Source organism: Opisthocomus hoazin, chromosome 9, assembly GCF_030867145.1.
Source record: "Opisthocomus hoazin isolate bOpiHoa1 chromosome 9, bOpiHoa1.hap1, whole genome shotgun sequence".
NCBI lineage: Eukaryota > Metazoa > Chordata > Aves > Opisthocomiformes > Opisthocomidae > Opisthocomus > Opisthocomus hoazin.
In genome coordinates, this window is record NC_134422.1 from 13,458,135 (window position 1) to 13,477,452 (window position 19,318).

Sequence of the window (19,318 nt, forward strand, 5' to 3'; positions counted from 1 at the left end):
CACTTCTTTCCTCTTATTTTGATTTTCCCTGTGCTTTAATTCCACATTGAATTTAGCAGCGAGTAATTCAATAAGCAGCAGCAGAAGATCAATGCTGCATATAATCTTAAAAGTTTATGACTGCAGTGTTCAAGTGGCTTATGCATTAATCTCCAATAGGCAGAGGTTAGCTGCTACTGTTGTTTTTTTCTGACAATCCAAATCCAGCAATCAGGATCACCTCTTCTCAGTGGTTTGCCAGTTTCTTTAATTATTCGTTGGGATCACTGGGGTCAAAATCAGCATTTTAAAAGCTTCTCAGAAGCATCTTAAAGTGCATACTTTCAGCTTCTTCCACTGAGACTCCCTGCTTTGCATGCCGACAGACATCATCACTTTTCCTTCTCCTTACAGGCAAGAGCAGTTATATACACCTCGTCTAATGAAACACAGTGTGAGAAATCTCAGCCTTCAGCGAGGGTCATTCACCGACAAGAGGTCTGGAAGGGATCTCTAAGGGGGGGCCTCCTTCTCTTGTCCTACCACCAGGGCTGTGTGGGGATGGGAAGAGGATATGCAGCTAAACCATTCAAGATAGTTCAGTGGAGCAAATATCTACCTTTACTGAGTAGCTGCAACTCTTTTTGACACAAAGATCCTGGCTTCGGTACTAGTGGCAGCAGCGTGCTCCAAGGAGCTCTCAGACATCACAGGACTCCAGAAGGGTCAAATACAAACTTAAAGGTTTATGCAGCTACTGAATTCAGCCAGCAACAGAAATAATGGAGAAAAAACAACACAGCAAACTAGCCTGAACTTGGTAATCGAGAGATTTCTGCTTCTTGCCTGGCTACAGGTGAATAAAGATGACTGTAAATCAAGTAAACTCTTCAGGATACTTGTTTCAATCAAAAAGTGAGAGAAAATATTTTTATCCTCTGACCCCAGCATCTGCTTTCAAAACACTCTGTTCTGTTTAAATCCTTCTTCATCATCTAGCATGTAAGGGGATGTCTGCAGCTACTAAAAAAGTAGGCACACCAGGAAAGAAGGTGTGTACTCACCCAGATACAGAGCTCTGAGCCTACCGCTGGTAACAGTCTCCTGCAGCCCAGCAAATCCAGCCCCATGCTGGATCCTACAGTTAAAATCACAAACCTGTGTCGCCGACATCACTGTCTGTTACTAAGGAAATTATCACCATGTCATAAAGTTTCAGCATTTTGACTACACTGCAGGTTAAAAGCAGGAAGAAAAGCTGAGCTGTGGAGGACAAAACCTCAGAAATATCTATGATCATTAGCAAATGTATGTGTGTGGGGGGGGAAAACCCTGAGAAAAGGAAACAGAATTATGCTGCCATGCAATGATATGGATGTCGCTCTTTGACACTGCTTTTCTTCAAACTCGTATCATTTGAAAGCTGCCAGCAAAGGGTACAGCACCTGCCAGCTGCCCAAAATAGCCCAGGCTTTTCAATTATAAAAACACATCATACAAATTAGCTAAACGTATATAAGTTCATGGCTATCAGGACAGCAGTGGGTGGAGAACAGGGAGATTTATGTTTTGTGCTGAGGAAAACTTGCACCATTTCATAAATGAGATAGATAAACAAATTTCCAAACTGGGCATTACTTCAAATATAGATGATTTAACAACTACTGTGATGTGCAGGACCACATTGTTACAGTTCGATATGGTAGAATCCGCATTGACAAAAATGGAAGGAGCAAATTCCTAAACTGCACCAATTTTGATTCAATAAATTAGCAGGTAAAAACAAAAAAAAAAAATTAGGAAAACAAAATCTCAAACCCAACAGCTTCTGGTGAGGTGGTTAAGGGAGAGAGCTGCTTGCTTGGCAAATCACAGTTCTGACACTGAAATACATCAACTTGTCAGCCTCGACAAGAATCATTACTTAATTTTCCTAATTACAACTTTCAGCAGATTACAGTCAGACTCGTCATTGATTCAACCCTACACAGATAAATGCTGAATAGGCCTAGGAGGGAAAGTCATCCATCAGGAGTGACAAATCACCTCCTTCCTCCCTTTCCCTGCGCAAACCCTCCCATTTGAACTGCATATCGCCCAAGTTAGAAAGACCTATTTTGAGACAGACTGCTGGTATTTTTTTAATTTACTCAAAAGCAAAGCTCTGAATGCTACAACATACTGATACTCAACAAGGTTTGAAATCAATTTTGAAGTAGTTAAGGAGACTGTCAGCATTTCCTGAAACTTAAACCAGGCAATACATTAAATAAATTAATCTACCATAAAGACTGAGATTTGCATGTTGACACTGAGTCAGCAGATTGTCTCCTCCTAACAAAGTTAAGTGAGCTGCTAAGGGCACCCCTCTACTATTAAGATGTTGCAAATACACCAGAGATTAACTCATGATGGAAAAGACTAAAGTGGCACACTACCTGCTTCAACATGTACCCTGCTATAGCATCTGTGTCATTTACAGCAGTTGGTTTTTAACATTTACTTCTCTTAGAGAAAAAACCTCGTACCCACGCTTAGCTAATCAAAAGCAACTCTTTTTAGAGAAAATCAGTGTGTGAACTTTGTTTCAATAGATTAAGTCCTTTGGCTTGCATCTGGAGCAGAAGGGAGGGAAGCGCCTGTTTCTCTTCCCTAGGTCTGGAGTATTTTCCTCTCCCTCTGTTGCAGTTGCTAGGCAGCCTGCAAAATGTCAAGATGAGAAACCTCGCATTTCTTTATGCATTATGTACACTGATGATGCACAGTAAATGAAAAAAAGAGAGCTTCAATTTCTGTCCTAAACAGATGCCTCTCTCGGTCCACAATCCCACAATGATTGCAACGATGACAGAACCCCTGCACTTGTGCTGCACTCATTGCAGGACTGGGGTCTAAAGAGTGGGCATAGAGAAGCCAGGACAATGCTTAGATATCCCGATGCAAGAGGAATATGCCATTGGTTTTTGTCAGTTTTATAAATTCACTGCTTAAGTACCTCCTGAAAGACGACTTCTCCCTCCTCCCACCTCTTTTTTTAAAGGGAATCTCAATGAAGAAAAAGAAGCAGCAGCCTTTTGGAAGGGCAATGCATTTCTTGCTTTTCCACTCCCCATGTCATCAGCATTCATGATGGCCAGATACAGCTATGTTTGGATATACAAAAAGCATAGGTACATCCATACTGTAGGCTCATAGCGGTGCAGCAAAAAATAGTTAGGCCATATAGGAATCCAGCAACCTGGCCAAAATGGGCCAAGACTAATTTCTCTGTGGAGGAATGTAACGTTCTTGTGGGTAGGCTGTCTGTGCTACATTCCCAACATCCCTTCAGGAATCAGTATGCCCAAAAGTCTTGATGAAAGGAGACGGATACTAATTTCCTCAACGCTTTCCAAATGTGCTACAATAGGTCCTCCCTCATACCGGGCAGCTGAATTCACAAGAACTGTGTTTAAAAGGAGCATATAGGAAGCACCTGTCAGGAGTAACAGTACAACTTGCCAAAATGAGGTATACACATGTGGAGTTCTCAACCCCCAGCAACCACTGACGTGGAATATTCATATTATTGCTCTACATGAAACACATCACAACCCCGGAATACACTTTCCATTTCAAGTTTCTAGCAGACGAGAGAAAATAAGTTACGTTATTAAGAGGAAAAGCTAAACAACAGTCACAGTTGAAGAAACAAAGAAGGACATGTAATTATTCCTACCTTGCCATTGCTATGCCAACAACACAGCCTCCAACTATAGACCAAAATCCAACCCAGCCCGCATCTACCTGACAGGAAAAAAAACCAAACAAAAACAAAATGTAGAGAAATGCATTAAAGCTGAGAAAATAAGACGATAAGATGTTACTTTCAAAGCAAACGGTGTGCAGGAGCTGCAAACTGCTAGCAACAGCCCCCGATAACAGTCTGAAGTGCAAGACTTTTTCTCGGATATTCTAAAGGAAACAAATTCACTAAAAGAAAGGATGACTAAGTAGCCTGTGACCTAAATGTGACCTCTCTTTATAGAATCTGAGTAATGACCTCTGGATTTTTATAATACTCTATCAAAACCTTAGAAATCCTCTTGTTCCCAATTCACCCTTTCCATCCAGTAAAATTATTTTCTTTTACTAAGGCTGCAGCAGCCAACAATATTCCCGTTTGTTTACCTGCCACTTCCTTCTTGTCAGAAGGTGCATACGGTTCTGAAAATACCCACTGCTGGTGGAGAGTCAGCAGTGACAATCGTGACAGTTTGCGATGCCAAAGCTAGACTTTATCTTGTTTAAAATTTCATTAGAAAAGTGGTCCATACGTACTAATAGCAGTTTAAACATAAAAAACTGACAAAACTGTATGCTAGTGCACAATAAAAACACGCCACTTACAAAATTGCTGCTGATTATCAGTCAGGAGATACTTACTTGGCTTACGTGAACTGGGGTTAATATCAAATCCAGAACACCAGACCAGCCAGAGAAAACACCCAGTGGTATAGCATAGGCTAAAGCAATCATCAAGAATCGGAAATTGCTGTGAAGACAAAACATACGCAATTAGCTGCAGCGTATATTAGAAATTGCACCGAGATTAGCTGCTAGAGTAAATGACACCCTAGAACCTACATTCTGCCCACCAAGAAAAATAGCAGAGGCCTGAAGGAGGAGTGAGCCAGGAAAACCAAGAAAGGTATCCGGCCATGTCGCTGAAATTCCAGCGGCTGCGACGTTACTGCCTTAGCACTGTGATAACAAAAACCGCCAGTCTCTCCACGTAGTTCAAAGATTTCTGTACCATGCTGGGCTCATATGTTTCTCATTTCCGCAAGCAATTCTTCTGCATTTGCATGGGCAACCTACTTAGCCTAAGTGTTTGTTAGGAACAATAAGCACTAATTTCAATGACAAAAAGCATATTTCAAGAATAGGTAGAGATTCATACTTTTTGAACTGTACTTTTTTTTTAAAAACTGTTTTACGTCTCTGTTTTGGTGAAAGGTAAGGCACGCTCTGTGAATGAGATAGGTACAGTGTCAAGAATGGAAAATTCTTAGTTTGAACTGTCAAAAAACAGAGACAAGTATAATGTTCTGCTCTAAATAGTTAACTTCTTTGCTTTTTCCCTCCAGTTAAAATTATTCAACCCTTAGTATTCAGTGAAGATGAAGCAGTCAAAGCTGTGTCATCATCATCTTCATCATTCACAACTAACAGGTGTTGGTAGACAAATACCACCACCAGTTCCCCCCACCCACCCATCACAACAAAAGCAAATGCGGAATTTTTGCTAAGAGACATCCAACTTTTCCTAGAAAATGTTTTGATTTGGGAATAAAACCAGAAAATACACTTTGGACTCTGAAACACTGACATTTTAAAGTGAAGAGCTTTTACAGCAATTCCAAGCTTATCCCATGGGGTATCTGTGTAACCATAAAATGTGGCTCCCTCCACTCCCAAACAATTTACATAAAATTGATCCCAATCAGTACCAGTTCCTTGGCATGCAGCAGCAATTTTATAGCACACAGTTACAAAAGCCAGGAGGGAGGGAAAGAGCTTCAAATATGCTACAAAACATTCAGAGGTTTTCGGCTTACACTTTTACTCCCCTAGAAGATCCACGCACAGCACACCAGCCAGCGTTTTTTTGCACTGTTCTTTTTCACACATCCTCCTCTTGAATAACACATTTCTATCACATTAACATATCCTCCTCTTTCAATATCATTCACGTCAGATTTATTTTTTAATGCAAAGAAAAACAACTCCCAAACTTTCAGCTCTTTCACATACTGCTTACATTTCTTCGCATCCTAAAGCATTTGCTGTCTTCCTGACAACCTTTTTCTCTCTTAAGAATGCCATACTCTTATCCTACTCTATCTTGTATCGTCTTGACATCGCTTAAGGCAGGTTTTCTGACGCTATTTAATACTATCTATGTAAAAGCTATTCCAGTATCTGTAGAAAAAATTAAAAGGGAAAGTGCCCATTTTGCATGGACATTATATAGCCATGTCATAGATTGCAAAGAGGGAACAAGTCTGAATGCACCTTTCCAAAATAACATTTGCTCAATATTCAAAATCTTTGAGTACCTGAACCTTGTCTTCATTAACAAGCTACTTTAGTTCGGGGTGAGTACTTTGTAACTTAGTTGACTGAAATCTCCCGTGGCATATTTGTCTTTCATAACTCAAGCAACGAGACAGACCGGTACATGGGATAGCTGTTCTGTGCCCTGTCCAACTCCTAGTCCCAGTACCAGAGAACCAGCTCCGCATTCTGACATCCTCCAGTGACAGAGGCTGCCACCCTGCCTTGTCTCCAGAATGAAGAAGGCGACCAGGAAAAAGGGTGCATGGCAGTGAAGAGGCGGCACCAATTACCAGATGCCACTCTGTCCCCTCATCCAGCAACAGCTACCACTGGCTACAGAATCACAGAATGTTCAGGGCTGGAAGGGACCTCTGTGGGTCACCTAGTCCAACCCTCCTGCCCAAGCAGGGTCACATATAGTAGGCAGCACAGGACCTCATCCAGGCGGGTCTTGAATATCTCCAGAGAAGGAGACTCCACAACCTCCCTGGGCAGCCTGTTCCAGTGCTCCGTCACCCTCAGAGGGAAGAAGTTCTTCCTCATGTTCAGACAGAACTTCCTCTGCTTCAGTTTGTGCCCGTTGCCCCTTGTCCTGTCACTGGGCACCACTGAAAAGAGTCTGGCCCCATCCTCCTGACACCCACCCTTCAGATATTTGTAAGTATATATTAGGTCCCCTTGCAGCCTTCTCTTCTTCAGGCTGAACAAGCCCAGCTCCCTCAGCCTCTGCTCATAGGACAGATGTTCCAGTCCACTCACCATCCTCGTAGCCCTCCGCTGGACTCTCTCCAGTAGCTCCTCATTTTTCTTGAACTGGGGAGCCCAGAACTGGACAGAGTACTCCAGATGAGGCCTCACTAGGGCAGTGTGTACGTCAAGTGCTAAAGCTATTTGAAACACACATCTTGTGTAGCAGCTCCGCTTCTCATGGCTCCAGTCACTTCTATTTGGTTTTGAAATTTTGCAATTGCTCCAATGAAAATAGAAAACTGTGCTGTCTGTCACACCATTGGTTGGTGAACCCACACTGTTTTCCATCGTATCAGCCCTTATGACAGGATCTCAGCATTAGCCTCTCTGTTAAACCATTCTGCTGGAATACAAATTGGCTTTTTCTTCTGTTTTTTTCAGAAACCTACTTAATGCCACTAGAATCCATAAGGCAGGCTGGTTCAGAAGGGAGCCCCGTCAAAGTCAGTCACCATTTTCAGAATAACTTTGACAGTGTCTATTAACATCAGGCACACTCTGAGCAGCTTCCATCACTGGATGGTGATGTCATATGAAAGTTTCATTAAAGAAATAATGATGCACAAAAAACCCATTATGAAATTTCAGAATTGCTTACACGGTCCCTTGAAAATATAAAAAGGAACATAACCAGCTAAAAGCAGCTAAATACTTCAAAGCAAAAATCACTACATGTTTTTGTTAATGCAGATTTTAAGACTTCTCGACTATTTACCTGTATCAAAATTTTTTTCATCAAAATTTGTGGCATATTCTGAAATAGGAGAAAAAAAAAGTTATTTGCTTCACCCAAGAAACTGAGAAGGGGCACTGTACTTTTTCTAATGGAAATTGAAACTACACTTGTCACAGTGTGTGATAGACTGTTAAAAGATTTGGGCTTAGCTCCCAAACCATGACTAATCTGTCGTCTCCCACTGCAGGCTGAGAGAGTTGGTATCAGGAGATAACCAGAGATCAGCTAATTGTTATAATCTGTCAGAAGCAGGAATCCTCCACATCAGGAGGCAGAGCCAAGTTCCTATGCAAGTGCCAAAAAAACGGCCTACAGGGGATGGTTGACCCTAAGAAGGTATTTATAATACACCTCTGCAAGCAGCAGCTCATGAAGACGACTGCTCAAGGACCCGAAGGCATGGAGTGTGGGAGTTACAATCAAGTGATAGATCCCTTTGGAATCCAAGTAAAAAGGTCAATGACTTCAATGGTAAAGTTATGCTACGCAGCTTTATTTTGAAGTAATAAAACTGCAGCCTGGGGAGAGAAGAGGGAAACGATGAACATCTCAATTCTCATGAGTGTTTTTTGGTGCACAGTTGGGTCAGCCCACCAGCTCACACACACCCTAAATGCTTTACACACACTTCTCATACTAGAGAGTAAGTCTGCAGTAAAGAGGAAATCATGATTTTCTGGTACTCATCAGCTGATTACCTTCAGTCTACACTATTAAGTCAAAAGAAAGACTCTGTGCCAAGAATTATGAAGCCTAGATTAGGCAGGCAACAGAGCTTAGAAGCCTAACTAACCAGATGATGGATTTCTCTTGAGGCATGGCAGATACCATTTTCTTTTATAAAACTTCTTTGCTTGATGGATTGTTGCTGAAAGGCTCCCCAAGATAAGTGGGTTTAATGATGAACTGTTGATTGTTTCATGTACAGAGGAATGAAGAAGTGCCTTTGAGATGGGGTAGCATGGAAGAATGCATAAAGACCAGAGGGAAGGGAGATGTAATGATCTACCCGACCATTTTTTAAAAAACTTCTTGGTTCTTGGAGACACTATAAACTATGCTCAATATTTAAGCACGCAGTTTTCTTACATTTCATTGATTTTGAACAGTAACCCAGATTTGCTGTTTACTTCCTGACCTTACCAGTATCTCAGGTCCACTGTTTACAACACTTTGAACAAGCAATCTAATGGTTATAAAGCTCCCAAATGGAACACTGTCAACAGAAATTTTATATTTCACCTGAGGAGTCAGTTGTGTTTGGATTTCTGTTCAACAGCAACATTTTTACAACACAGCCCTCGGGCAGGGTCTCACCACACATCAGCTTGGGTCTGTAACAGCATTATTGTGTGTGCTAAGTGCCCTTATGGGAATTGCTATTTTTTAATATCCTGAGTAGGTCACTTTGCAGACTAACCAGCCAGCTCTACTCACATGTTCTCCCAACTGCCAGCCTGCTCCAGGATGAATGCACAAGATTAAACATCTTGTCAAATATTTACCCCCCAAAAATGATAAAAAGACCTCCAAAAACAAAGAAAAAACCCAATGACAACAAGCGATGAGCTGTTTTTGCTGGCTCTAAATACACTTTTAGAAAGCACAGCCCACTATAGGTCTGCAATAACTAAATGCCTAAAGCTCCACAATTATCAAGTTTCAAGCAGTCCTCTGTACGCAGATTCAGCTCCTATCACTACAGCACCCAAGACACAATTACAATAAGAGTTTGAAGCCCTCCAGCAAAGTCAGCCATACTCCACACCATGGGAGCGATTCTTCTTTGCCTCAGGAAGTTTATCTGTGCAGTATCATGCACAGGGCGCTGGCCTTCACAGTTATTCAGCATTAATATTACAGTTGCTTTAGCTGTTCCTCTGAAATCAGATTCCCATTACACAAGACATTGTACAAACAGTTGGTGGGGCAGGATTGTGTCCTACCAACAGAGCCCAAGCAGGAGAAGTTGCAAAGCTGGAGATGCCACTTTCTTTATAACCTTTTTTTTTAAACCCCAAAACTTAAAAGAAACTAACTCACCTGTGAACCTGACCAGAAACACATCTAGAGACCCTTTGCCTGTTCCCACTTCACTTTTTAACATACCATTAATGAGATTTAATAGATCATATAATGGATTTCAGATAGTTCATGCATTGCTCCCACGGCTGAATGAAAGCAGCTGAATACTCCTTTGAATGACAAGCAAACTCAAAATTCATTGCAATATAACAACCATGGAAGAAAGCAGCTTGTTAGTTAGTTATGCCCAGTATTGTTAATTGTTATCTCACACCTAGCAGTACACACACTGTTAACAATCTTGTATAACCTGATGTAACAGAAGCGTTGCATAAGAAAAGATGTGCTAACAGGATGACTAAAGCAGCGTCGGTGCTGAAGGACTCTGGAATGAAGGCTTGAGATATACCAAATGATTTAAAATTTAATGCCTGCTTTTTAGCAGTTAGCATCCCTTTATGTCTCAGCATTAATATTTAATTTTATTTTGTTTAAAAGCAGTACAAACCAACTTGTTTGCTCAATGAAAAGACTACAGCACACTTGTTTTTATTTATTTAGGCGCTGATCTGCTTTGAAGTGGAAAGCCAATGAGGACCTACCTTAAGAGTCTGCAAAAACTTCTCCTGTAGCTGAGCCGTTGACTCGCCGCAGCCACGCTGGGAGGGAATGGAGGGCGTGAGGGGAAGTAGGCCAACGCAGCGGAAAATATCAGGGAAACCATTCCAAATTCTAAGCAAGCGGGCAGAGAAAAACAAAACCAAGAACAGATGTTAGCAACAAAAGACTTCTTTTGGTACCGCACTGTTATCAGCCAGCCTCTGATACATAAATCCCACCCACCACAAGTGCTTTACTGCTCCCGACAACAGAGCTCCATAACTTGAAGAATCCCTTTTTTCCTCCCCAGGCAAGATTTCAAATTGAGATGGAGAATCAATCAGATGGAGAAATAGCAGCAGTCCATTCCAGGGACAGGAGCTGCAGAGCACCAGGCTCACGTATGGGGAACCCAGCAAAGCAAAAGGAAAGCTTTCGCTTTTTCTCTTTAGAGAGAACTGCATTATGAAGATCCGGACACATTTCCTCACAATGGAAGTAACTCAGTGCAGGTAACAGTGTGCTAGAGACTTTAAACAGATGGGACTGGGGAAGCCCCAGGGCATGGAATGACAATTACTCGGCACACAGGATGATGAAGCAAACAAAAGGTCAAGCAAGGCAGCATCTCGGACACAAACACTATTACATGGCAAAAGAATATAAAGAGAAAAGCGTAGGAGCGGCGACGGCTCAGGAATAGAAAAAGCATGGGTAATACGGAGAAAAATAAAAGAATACAGCTGTTTGCAGATGCTTCTCTTGTTCAGCAGCAGGTATTCTCGATCTTTGAAAAGTTTCACAGCAGAAATTTGGACCTGAACTTGCAAAGTGATGAGCACTTCACAGAAAATACTCAGCAAGTCCCTTGATCACTCATCCTGAGGAAAAACAACTCTACCCACAGTCAGTCTAATTAATTTGTTTTACAGGCTGTTTACAATGTATATCATGGTCTCCACAGTCCTCAATCCCAATATTTCTCTTATCCCCTTTAAAAACAAGATTCTTTGCTGCTGGAGAGAAAAATGTATAGCTGAAGTGTGTTATCTTAAAAGAACCTGTGATCTCATAACAAAGAAGTGTTCACCGACACCATAAATAAATTCTAGCAGAGCTAGATACTCAATTGCATTCATTTTCTTTTTTCTTCTCTTTTTTAATAACTCAATATGAACATGGCACTTTGCCAGCTCTTCTGCTAAACCAGAAGAAAATAAATTCAGGAAACTGAAAAGTAAATAACACTCAGAGTCTAAATGGATCAGCTGGAGATGGGGAATGGAAATGAATACTTGTATTCGGTGCATGGCAAGAAAATCTACACTAAATTTCTTTTGAAGGCATACTGGGAATGTGACAATGCCATTCTTCACAATAATTTACTAAAGGATTCATTTTTAATTAAGTGGTGTCTCTTTTCCTGCTGTGGTATAATTGCACGTTTTGAGGGTCATGGGCACTTTTACTAGACCTTTTCACCGTATCTCCTCTGCTCTCCAGAAAACAGATTAATTTCTGCCTTTGTGTATGTTGTTTTTGAGAACGTGAGCAGTGAAAAAAGAACTGGCCGTAAATGATCATCCCAGATCTAAGACAGGGATGAGATGCTTTGTCACTACAGGATGATACTAGACAGGGAAGCCAGGCTCACCAAAAGCTCTTTATCCCCTTCTTCTGCACCTAGGTCTACATATAGGTTTATAGGTATATATATGTACATGCACACACACTTTAATCCTTTAATATTAAAGGAAGATTTCAGACTGTAGACAGGTATAGCCAACCAGAATGTGACCATACAAACCAACAAACTTTGTCCAATGTGCTTATTATTTAACTTCATTACACTGCAATGCTGTAAGTGGGAAGGCTAGGTCTTTTTCGAAAGAATGTAAAACACGTTGATAATTTTCTTATGTCACAGTAATATTTTAGATCAGGTGCCCATCTGGGGCCTCTTCTACAGCTTGCCTCAAGATTCCTGCCAGTCAAATTGCTGCAGTAGGAGCTGTATAGTAACACTTCATTTTTTTTTTAATTATTACTTTCAGCATGCAGTCCTTGTAGTACCTTCTTGCAACTCTTTAATGTTTCCCAGTGTTATACTTCCTAGGCTAACAAATTTGCCTCGTAAGCGTTGCCCTCGTGCACAAAAGAAAAGAGCAGAATTCACTTTGGAAACTAAAGCAGCTCCCTCTATCGAAGAACAAAAGTCTTCAGTGCCATCTTAGCTTCGTCTATCTCTTGCCAAAAGTCCAGGTACTGCCAAACACATCCGATTTCTTACATGCTGCATTCCTTCCTCATTAGGAAACCCACACCTTTATCTTCATCATAATTTCTCTACCAGACTAGATAAAGAAAAATACATTCCCAGGACAAGTTTTAGATCGTAAGTAGGGAGTAAAGGTAAGCAAAATAGCAAAGGTAAGAAATAGGTCAATACTGAGACCGAGGGAGCTGCAGTCACAAAAGAGGAGCTCTTCCACAGGAGCTACGGATGCAGCAAAGCACTCGGAATTTGGCAAGTCAGCATAAATTAGTGTGCAGAAGCACAGCTGTGTATATCTCTTGTTGAGGAGTGCATCTGGAATGCTTCACAAAAGCTGGGTACCTTGCCACAGTGACCTGTGACTGTTAAAGTGGAGAGATGCCTGTATCTTAGCCTATGAAGTAGGCACCCTGCTGCCTGTGTAAGCCCCAAACAGAAAAAAAGAGGTTTACAGAGACACAAACCTCCTTGCTACAAGCTCTTTTTCCTTCAGATAAGCTATTCGTAGCACAAAAATCTATCCAAACCCAGAAACCCTCCTCCACATCTTGTCCTGAAATGTAAAGTGGGAATGGGGGCACTTTACACACACATACACACAGGTATTTTTGAACAAACAATGATTTTACATTGGAAAGCACAAGGCTAAAAGCTCTGACTTCAGTCCAGAATAATTCAAGCTTCCTTATGCGATTCAGGTAATACAATTCAAACCTGATTTTCTACATCTGTACTATTTCAGCTGTGAACCAGAATGTGCAACGACACAGATGACACAGAAAGAGGCTGTGGCAATTCATCTGAGCTCTTAGTCTGCGTTTGAGATAAAGGAAGAGCAATTTATTAAAACACAGAAGAGACTGGAGTTTATAATGGGTTTATAAGCAATTGCTTTGTAATCATGTTGGAGGTTAAGTCCTTGGAAAATTAGCGCTCTCTTGGCATGCTACTGATCCCAAGTTAACAATTCACATCATTACTGTCTTTCAGAAGTCATCACCCAACTTTTGGAGGCTGCTTACCTAACGCAACCTCACACAAAAGCAACAAGCTCCATCACAAACACAACTCTGTTAGGAATGCAGGGTGCTTATGCTACGAAACTGGCTTTCCCATAGTACCTGAAAGGAGAAGTCACACCAAGCCTGACCCCACTTGCTGAAGAGGTAGGGAATTTGGACATTTGGGTCCAGCTCCTTGTTCTGCCACATTCTGTAACACCCTCACTAGTAATCTGTAAAGTCAATCTGAGCTTCATTCTCTGGCCAGCTGATTAAGGGGACAAACAATACACTACCACACCTGTCAGGTAATTTTTGGTCCACAGGTGAACAGAGCTAACCCGAGGCAGTGACCCACCACAAGGCAGCCTTCCTTCCACCGCTGGAGCCTACCTGGTGTAACAGAGCACAGGGAAGCAGACAGCGGGGACCTTGCTCCTTTAGCTCTCCAGGGAAACGGGCCTGAGGTGAGATAGGGCAAATCCCACAAGAGATTCAAAGCAACTTCCTCTTTGACAGTTTCTACCTATGTTAAACCAGTCGGACATTTTGCCACCGTCACTGTGATTCACCACAGGCCAGTAACGTTCAAGAACCAGCTCTTTTTCTTCATCCGAACAGCAAAAGTGGTTGTAGCTCCTGAAAAGACACACCCCATATAACACAACTACAGTGGCAGCTGCACACAGAAACCCACCTCTGTTCAAAGTGCTTTCAAATACTAAGTAAGAACTACAGATGCCCCACAAAACACATTTCCTCGGAAGCTGAAGAGCTGCTGTAGGATCATCTTATGCTGGGACCAACGACCCCAAACAGCTCTACAGGATGTTCCCAAACCCTTGCTGGCTCAGAAAGGCAGAAAGAGCCTTGCTGAGATGTGGGGCAGGCGAGACATGCCTCTGAACCTAGCTGGCAAGCAAGATCCATCACACTTTCTGAAGAAAATCCTTAGGAAAACCTCCCTGAAGAGAACAGAGGAGAAAGCGAATCTAATGGGCTGCTGAAAGCAACATTCCTAGTGCTACCAGACTCAAAACAGTGCTTTTAGGCCCAGAACTGTACTTCCTTTTGATGGATGAATTTTTCTCTCTCCATGAAAAATCTGGAGAGGAAAAGATACAGTACTTCTCTAGTTGCTAGATTTTTCCTCCCCTTATCTACTGTTCCTCAGGACAAAAGCTGACTTGCTTTCTTTTTTCATTCTTTCACACTGGACATTTTCATCTGCCATGAGATTTTTGGAGTCTAACATCATATTTCTTTCTGAAAAAGCCCTAACCAACCCAGATTTCCTTGTTCCAATACATTTGAGTCCAGTAAAAAGTAGGTTACTCAAAAATACCTGCTGAAATAGTGATCCAGCTTCTACTATGCTTTCTTTAAAACAAACAATAATGTGGCACTCACCCAACCAGGAGTCATTAACTCAACAAAATTTCCGTAAGAATAACATCCAGGAATAAGTGATCACAAACAGCTAACTCAATCCCATAAACCTGCATATAAACTACACAGTATATATATACTATGAGACTTCTGAAACACTTAGGGCTAAGTCCTGGCTGAATTTCGATGGCTGCAAATATAAGGGGGGGAACCCAACTAAATGTGCAACTGCTGTGATGTGGTAATGTTCAGCTCCTCTTAATGCTATACCAATTTCTATCCACAGAGAATCAGATCCTGGGCTCTTAAGTCACTTAAGCAACTCTTTTTCTTTAAAGCTTGCTGCTAATTTTTCTAAGTGACACAAAGGGCTGTAGAAGCCATTGCAGGAAAAATAGCAAGGACATAAAATCTAAGTTATATCAGGTGAAATTTATATCAGTGTTTTTTTTCCACTAAACTGTTGTCACTTCATTGAAATTACTCACCATGTAAGAATTATGTGGTTTTAACTACAAACAAAATCTGCTGAGTTTCAATTTCAATGTTAGACTCTTAAGTACTAATAATCTAATCATATTTGAAAAGCATATGCAAGTCATAAATTAAGGCTGATTTAATGCAGGGAAGAATTTAATGCTGAAAGATTCTTGGATTTCCATCCTCACACAAACAACAGAAAAAACCCAACCTGTCATGGGCACGTTTTTTAGTGAAAATTCAAGAAGCAAAAACCAGTTCAGAAGCTCAGGGAAAGTGTAAACTCTCCTAAGATTAGCTGATACAAAAACTGAAATACCTCATTTGGAATCAGTCTGTACAAAAGGCTATTTTTACATCTTCCCTACACAAAAGGGAAAAAAATTAACCCTTCTAATGGTACAGCATTTCACCACTTCATTATTATCCATCAGTCAGTAACTGTTTTCAGTGCAGACCAGCCACTAGAGGGTAGTGGTTCACAAGTACCAAACAGATGAAAGTATGTAAATTTTTTCTTTTTCTCTTTTTTTTTTTTAAATTCTTATTTTTAAACCACACCTGCATACAGCACAGCCTCAATGCGGTCCTTGATGTGCTCTGTGTTGCTCTGCGATACCAGTGGGAGGTGAGATGTTCCATTAGGAGATGGCACTACAAGAGGTCCCACTAGAAACGCGCCAGCAGCGCCCAGGTAACTGAGCAGCGATGCGATGGCTGTTGCTGTGGCGCGTTCATCCGGAGAAAACCACGTTGTGGAAAGAAACGGTGCCGCGTTCATCACAGTTGGCCCCGCCAAGCCATTTAACAGCTGCCCTCCGTGAATCAGCCTGGAATAAAGAATGGAGCCCACCGTCATTTGGATCACAATTGCTTCCCCCCCCCCGCTTTTTTTTTTTTTTAATTAAAAAAGCATGGAAGATACTGAGTGCTGGAGATGGAGCGACTGCACAAAGAAATGAAAGCCCTGAGCAAAAGAAGGATATTTTACACACTGAAAGAAGCCCAGTTAGACTGATTCAAAGAATCCAAAGCTACTCTTTTCTCATTACCTCTGATAAATGGAGAAGCAAATGTTCTCTTGAGAAGCAAATGTTCTCTTAAAGCATGAAAAGAAGAGGGAATAAAAGGGACTTTCTTTGCAGAAAAAAGGTATCATGATAGGATATAAAAGTAGAAGAGGTGTAGTAGCAGGAAAGCTTTAAATTACAAATGTCTTAAACGTGACTCCTTGCCTGCATAAATCCCAACAAAAGATTTAAATTAGTTATAGTGGATCCAAATTTGAAACAATTCAGCAAAATACTCTGCTTATTTTTCACTGCATTATTTATTTTTATTTACACACTCAGATGAGCTCTATGTGCCTACAGATTAGGAGGCCAGGCTGTTGAGGTTTCCAAGAGAATCATCTTCTCCAGCAATCTGGCCATTCTCAATATACTGTTGAAACAGCCAAGCAAACCCAGATTTTTCTCATTTTTCACACTCATTGGGATTTAACAGATAAGACTGATGACAGAACAGAGATAGTACTTCCAAGTACTGAAGTCTCTAAAAACTTTGGCTTAACATTAGCACATTGAGCGCATACAGAAAGGACTTTGTAAAGGCTCTTCTACAAGTGGAAGTCAGCCAGAAACCTTCCTCTTTGACTTTTCCAAAAAGTGTTCAGCCGTGAAAGGCAAAGGCTTATTGGAATTTATATAAAAACCTCATGTCCAAAAAACAGCTAGAGAGTCAAACAAAACACTGCAAAGCTCCAAGGTAGATCTATCCATTGTGCAATAAAATGGTGGCAGATGATATTTTTAAATGGGCGGTGTTTTTCTAAGCATAGCAGAAACTCGATGTTATTGCTACAAGACTTGAGTTGTCAAACATAAAAAGCTATGGCCTGAAAATGGGGAAACATAAGCTAGCATTTAGGCAATGTTTCAAGCCACAACTGGCTGGATAATATACAGTGTAGCAAGAGTTTTTTACAGCACATAAAGGAACAAAATACGCAAAAGAAATGCTGACAGACTCTGTATAAAATTAACAAGCTAGATTGCAATACAAAGGAATAGATGCTACTGATTCTCAGTGGATTAGAAATTAAATTTTCAAACAAAATTTATAAAAATATACAGAAAAAAAGGAAAAGCTATTACATACCATCTGAAGAAAACACTTTCTGAGCTGGGACAGAAGTAATACCCACTCAAACATAAGCAATTGCAACTTTTTTTTTTTTCTTTAAGTTCACACAGTAAGGATAGATTTCAATACTGTTTGTATATGCTTCAGCTGGACACCACCAAGGCATGGTCAGGCCTTTTTAATGCTTGTTAGACTGGGTCCCCCCAATAAAATGAAATTCAATAGTTTTAAATAAATAAAAAGCACTATCTCAATAATGCTCTGGTATAGGTTTCTGGTGGAGACATTACATGAATCCCTTACGATCACTCTCCAACCCAATGTACTTGGACAAACCAAGGTATCCTTCTGCACTTTGGTATTTTCATTCTACTTCTCTCACTAGAATAAATTATTCTCAAACTTATCCTAAACTGTTCCAGGTTATTTGCAGAGCTATGCTACACTCCCAGAAAGAGCTGCATTTCAGTAGCAAGTGAGGTAACTACTGCAACGTATAAAGATTTTGTTTTAGTATTTCCCCTTGCTCCAAAGTGAATATAATGCTTAAATTGTGCTTTTGTTATTGTACAATAGGAAAACTGTGTCACCACAAAATAATCTTTCTAGCTATATGTGCCACACTAACACTTCTGTTCACTTATACCACTGTGATAATATTGTTTTAATTCAAATAAGCCTACTCTATTGAAATCCTCAGGGCACATAAAACTCACTAAAATCAGAAAAAAGTACAGTAGCTTTTCTGCAGTGCCTATGGGCATGTAGCCACTTCATCTGGTAGAAGAAGAAAAGTTTTGTAAAGAAACCCACACAAACCACCAAACAAAGACTCAATTCATATATTGTGAGAATTATATGTACTTTTTTCAAGTACTTACACTTCCAATCTAGATTGTCTATCAAACTCCCCCATTCAAATAAAGCTCTATAACTGACCTCTATACTTGAGACCTCTATACCTCTATACTCGAGAGACAGACATTAATTTTACTCTGCAGAGCCAAAGGAATAAAGTAGTCTCTTAATCCAGAACTTTTAACTCTGTATTACTTTTCTGTCTTAGTTTTTTCAAAGAGCCAAATTTTGTCTCTCTGTAGATCTCTTCTGTTGGCGTTCTCCTGGCTGCTCTCTCTACTGCCTTGCCCTGCCTGGTGTGCTCTCTGTTCCTATGAATTTTGCCTTTCCATCTGCATTTTTGGCATTTACCAAGCTTGATATTATCATCCAGATAAAGCACCTCTTATCTTCACATTGCTTAGTTTTTCAAATCTAACACATTGCTGTTAATAAACATTACTTTCAGACTAAATTGCCACTGATAGACAGACTACTGCCTCAAATGCCTCTGCAAACGATAAGGGTCTAAATCTTATTTTATCTGTTTTTCAATACTGGCTTGAATTAAGCTACTTTTTCCTGAGAAAAAGATTATTTGCATTGTTCCTCTACACATCCTTAACTCATTTCTCTAGAGAGGCAGCGGCAAGCGATTCAAAGCACGATTCAGTGCATTTAGTAAGAGGCTGCTCAGCGAGATGTATGTAGCATCTGACAGAGAAATATGAACACAACAGTATTGGTGGCTTGTTGCTGTTTGTTACAACATCTTATCATCCCCGTGCTAGATCTTCGTCTCACAGCCCATAGGAGCCTCCTCTTGTGCACCATCAGTGCTAAAAAATTGCTTCAACACCAAGCCACGTTTGTTCCCTTTATTCCCCGATTTTCTTCTTGTTTCTGCTACCAAAAAGGTGCGAAGAGCAGCTGCCTTCTTCCCTGTCACTACTTCAGTTTCGTTCTGCACAACAAGCTTTCTCTTCCCTGAGAAAAGGG

The 19,318-nt window shown here is 40.8% G+C and overlaps 1 protein-coding gene across 1 annotated transcript in view; it reads right to left on the minus strand.

Moving 5' to 3' along the window:
* The window catches only part of SLC49A4 (solute carrier family 49 member 4), a 75,004-nt gene that overhangs the window by 22,671 nt on the left and 33,015 nt on the right, over positions 1-19,318 (minus strand). The window contains exons 3-6 of the mRNA XM_075429820.1: positions 15,899-16,167; positions 10,195-10,324; positions 4,405-4,513; positions 3,698-3,765 (exon numbers count right to left, since the gene is read on the minus strand). Of these exons, the coding sequence (XP_075285935.1) occupies positions 3,698-3,765; positions 4,405-4,513; positions 10,195-10,324; positions 15,899-16,167 (576 nt within the window). The remainder of the gene's footprint in view (positions 1-3,697; positions 3,766-4,404; positions 4,514-10,194; positions 10,325-15,898; positions 16,168-19,318) is intronic.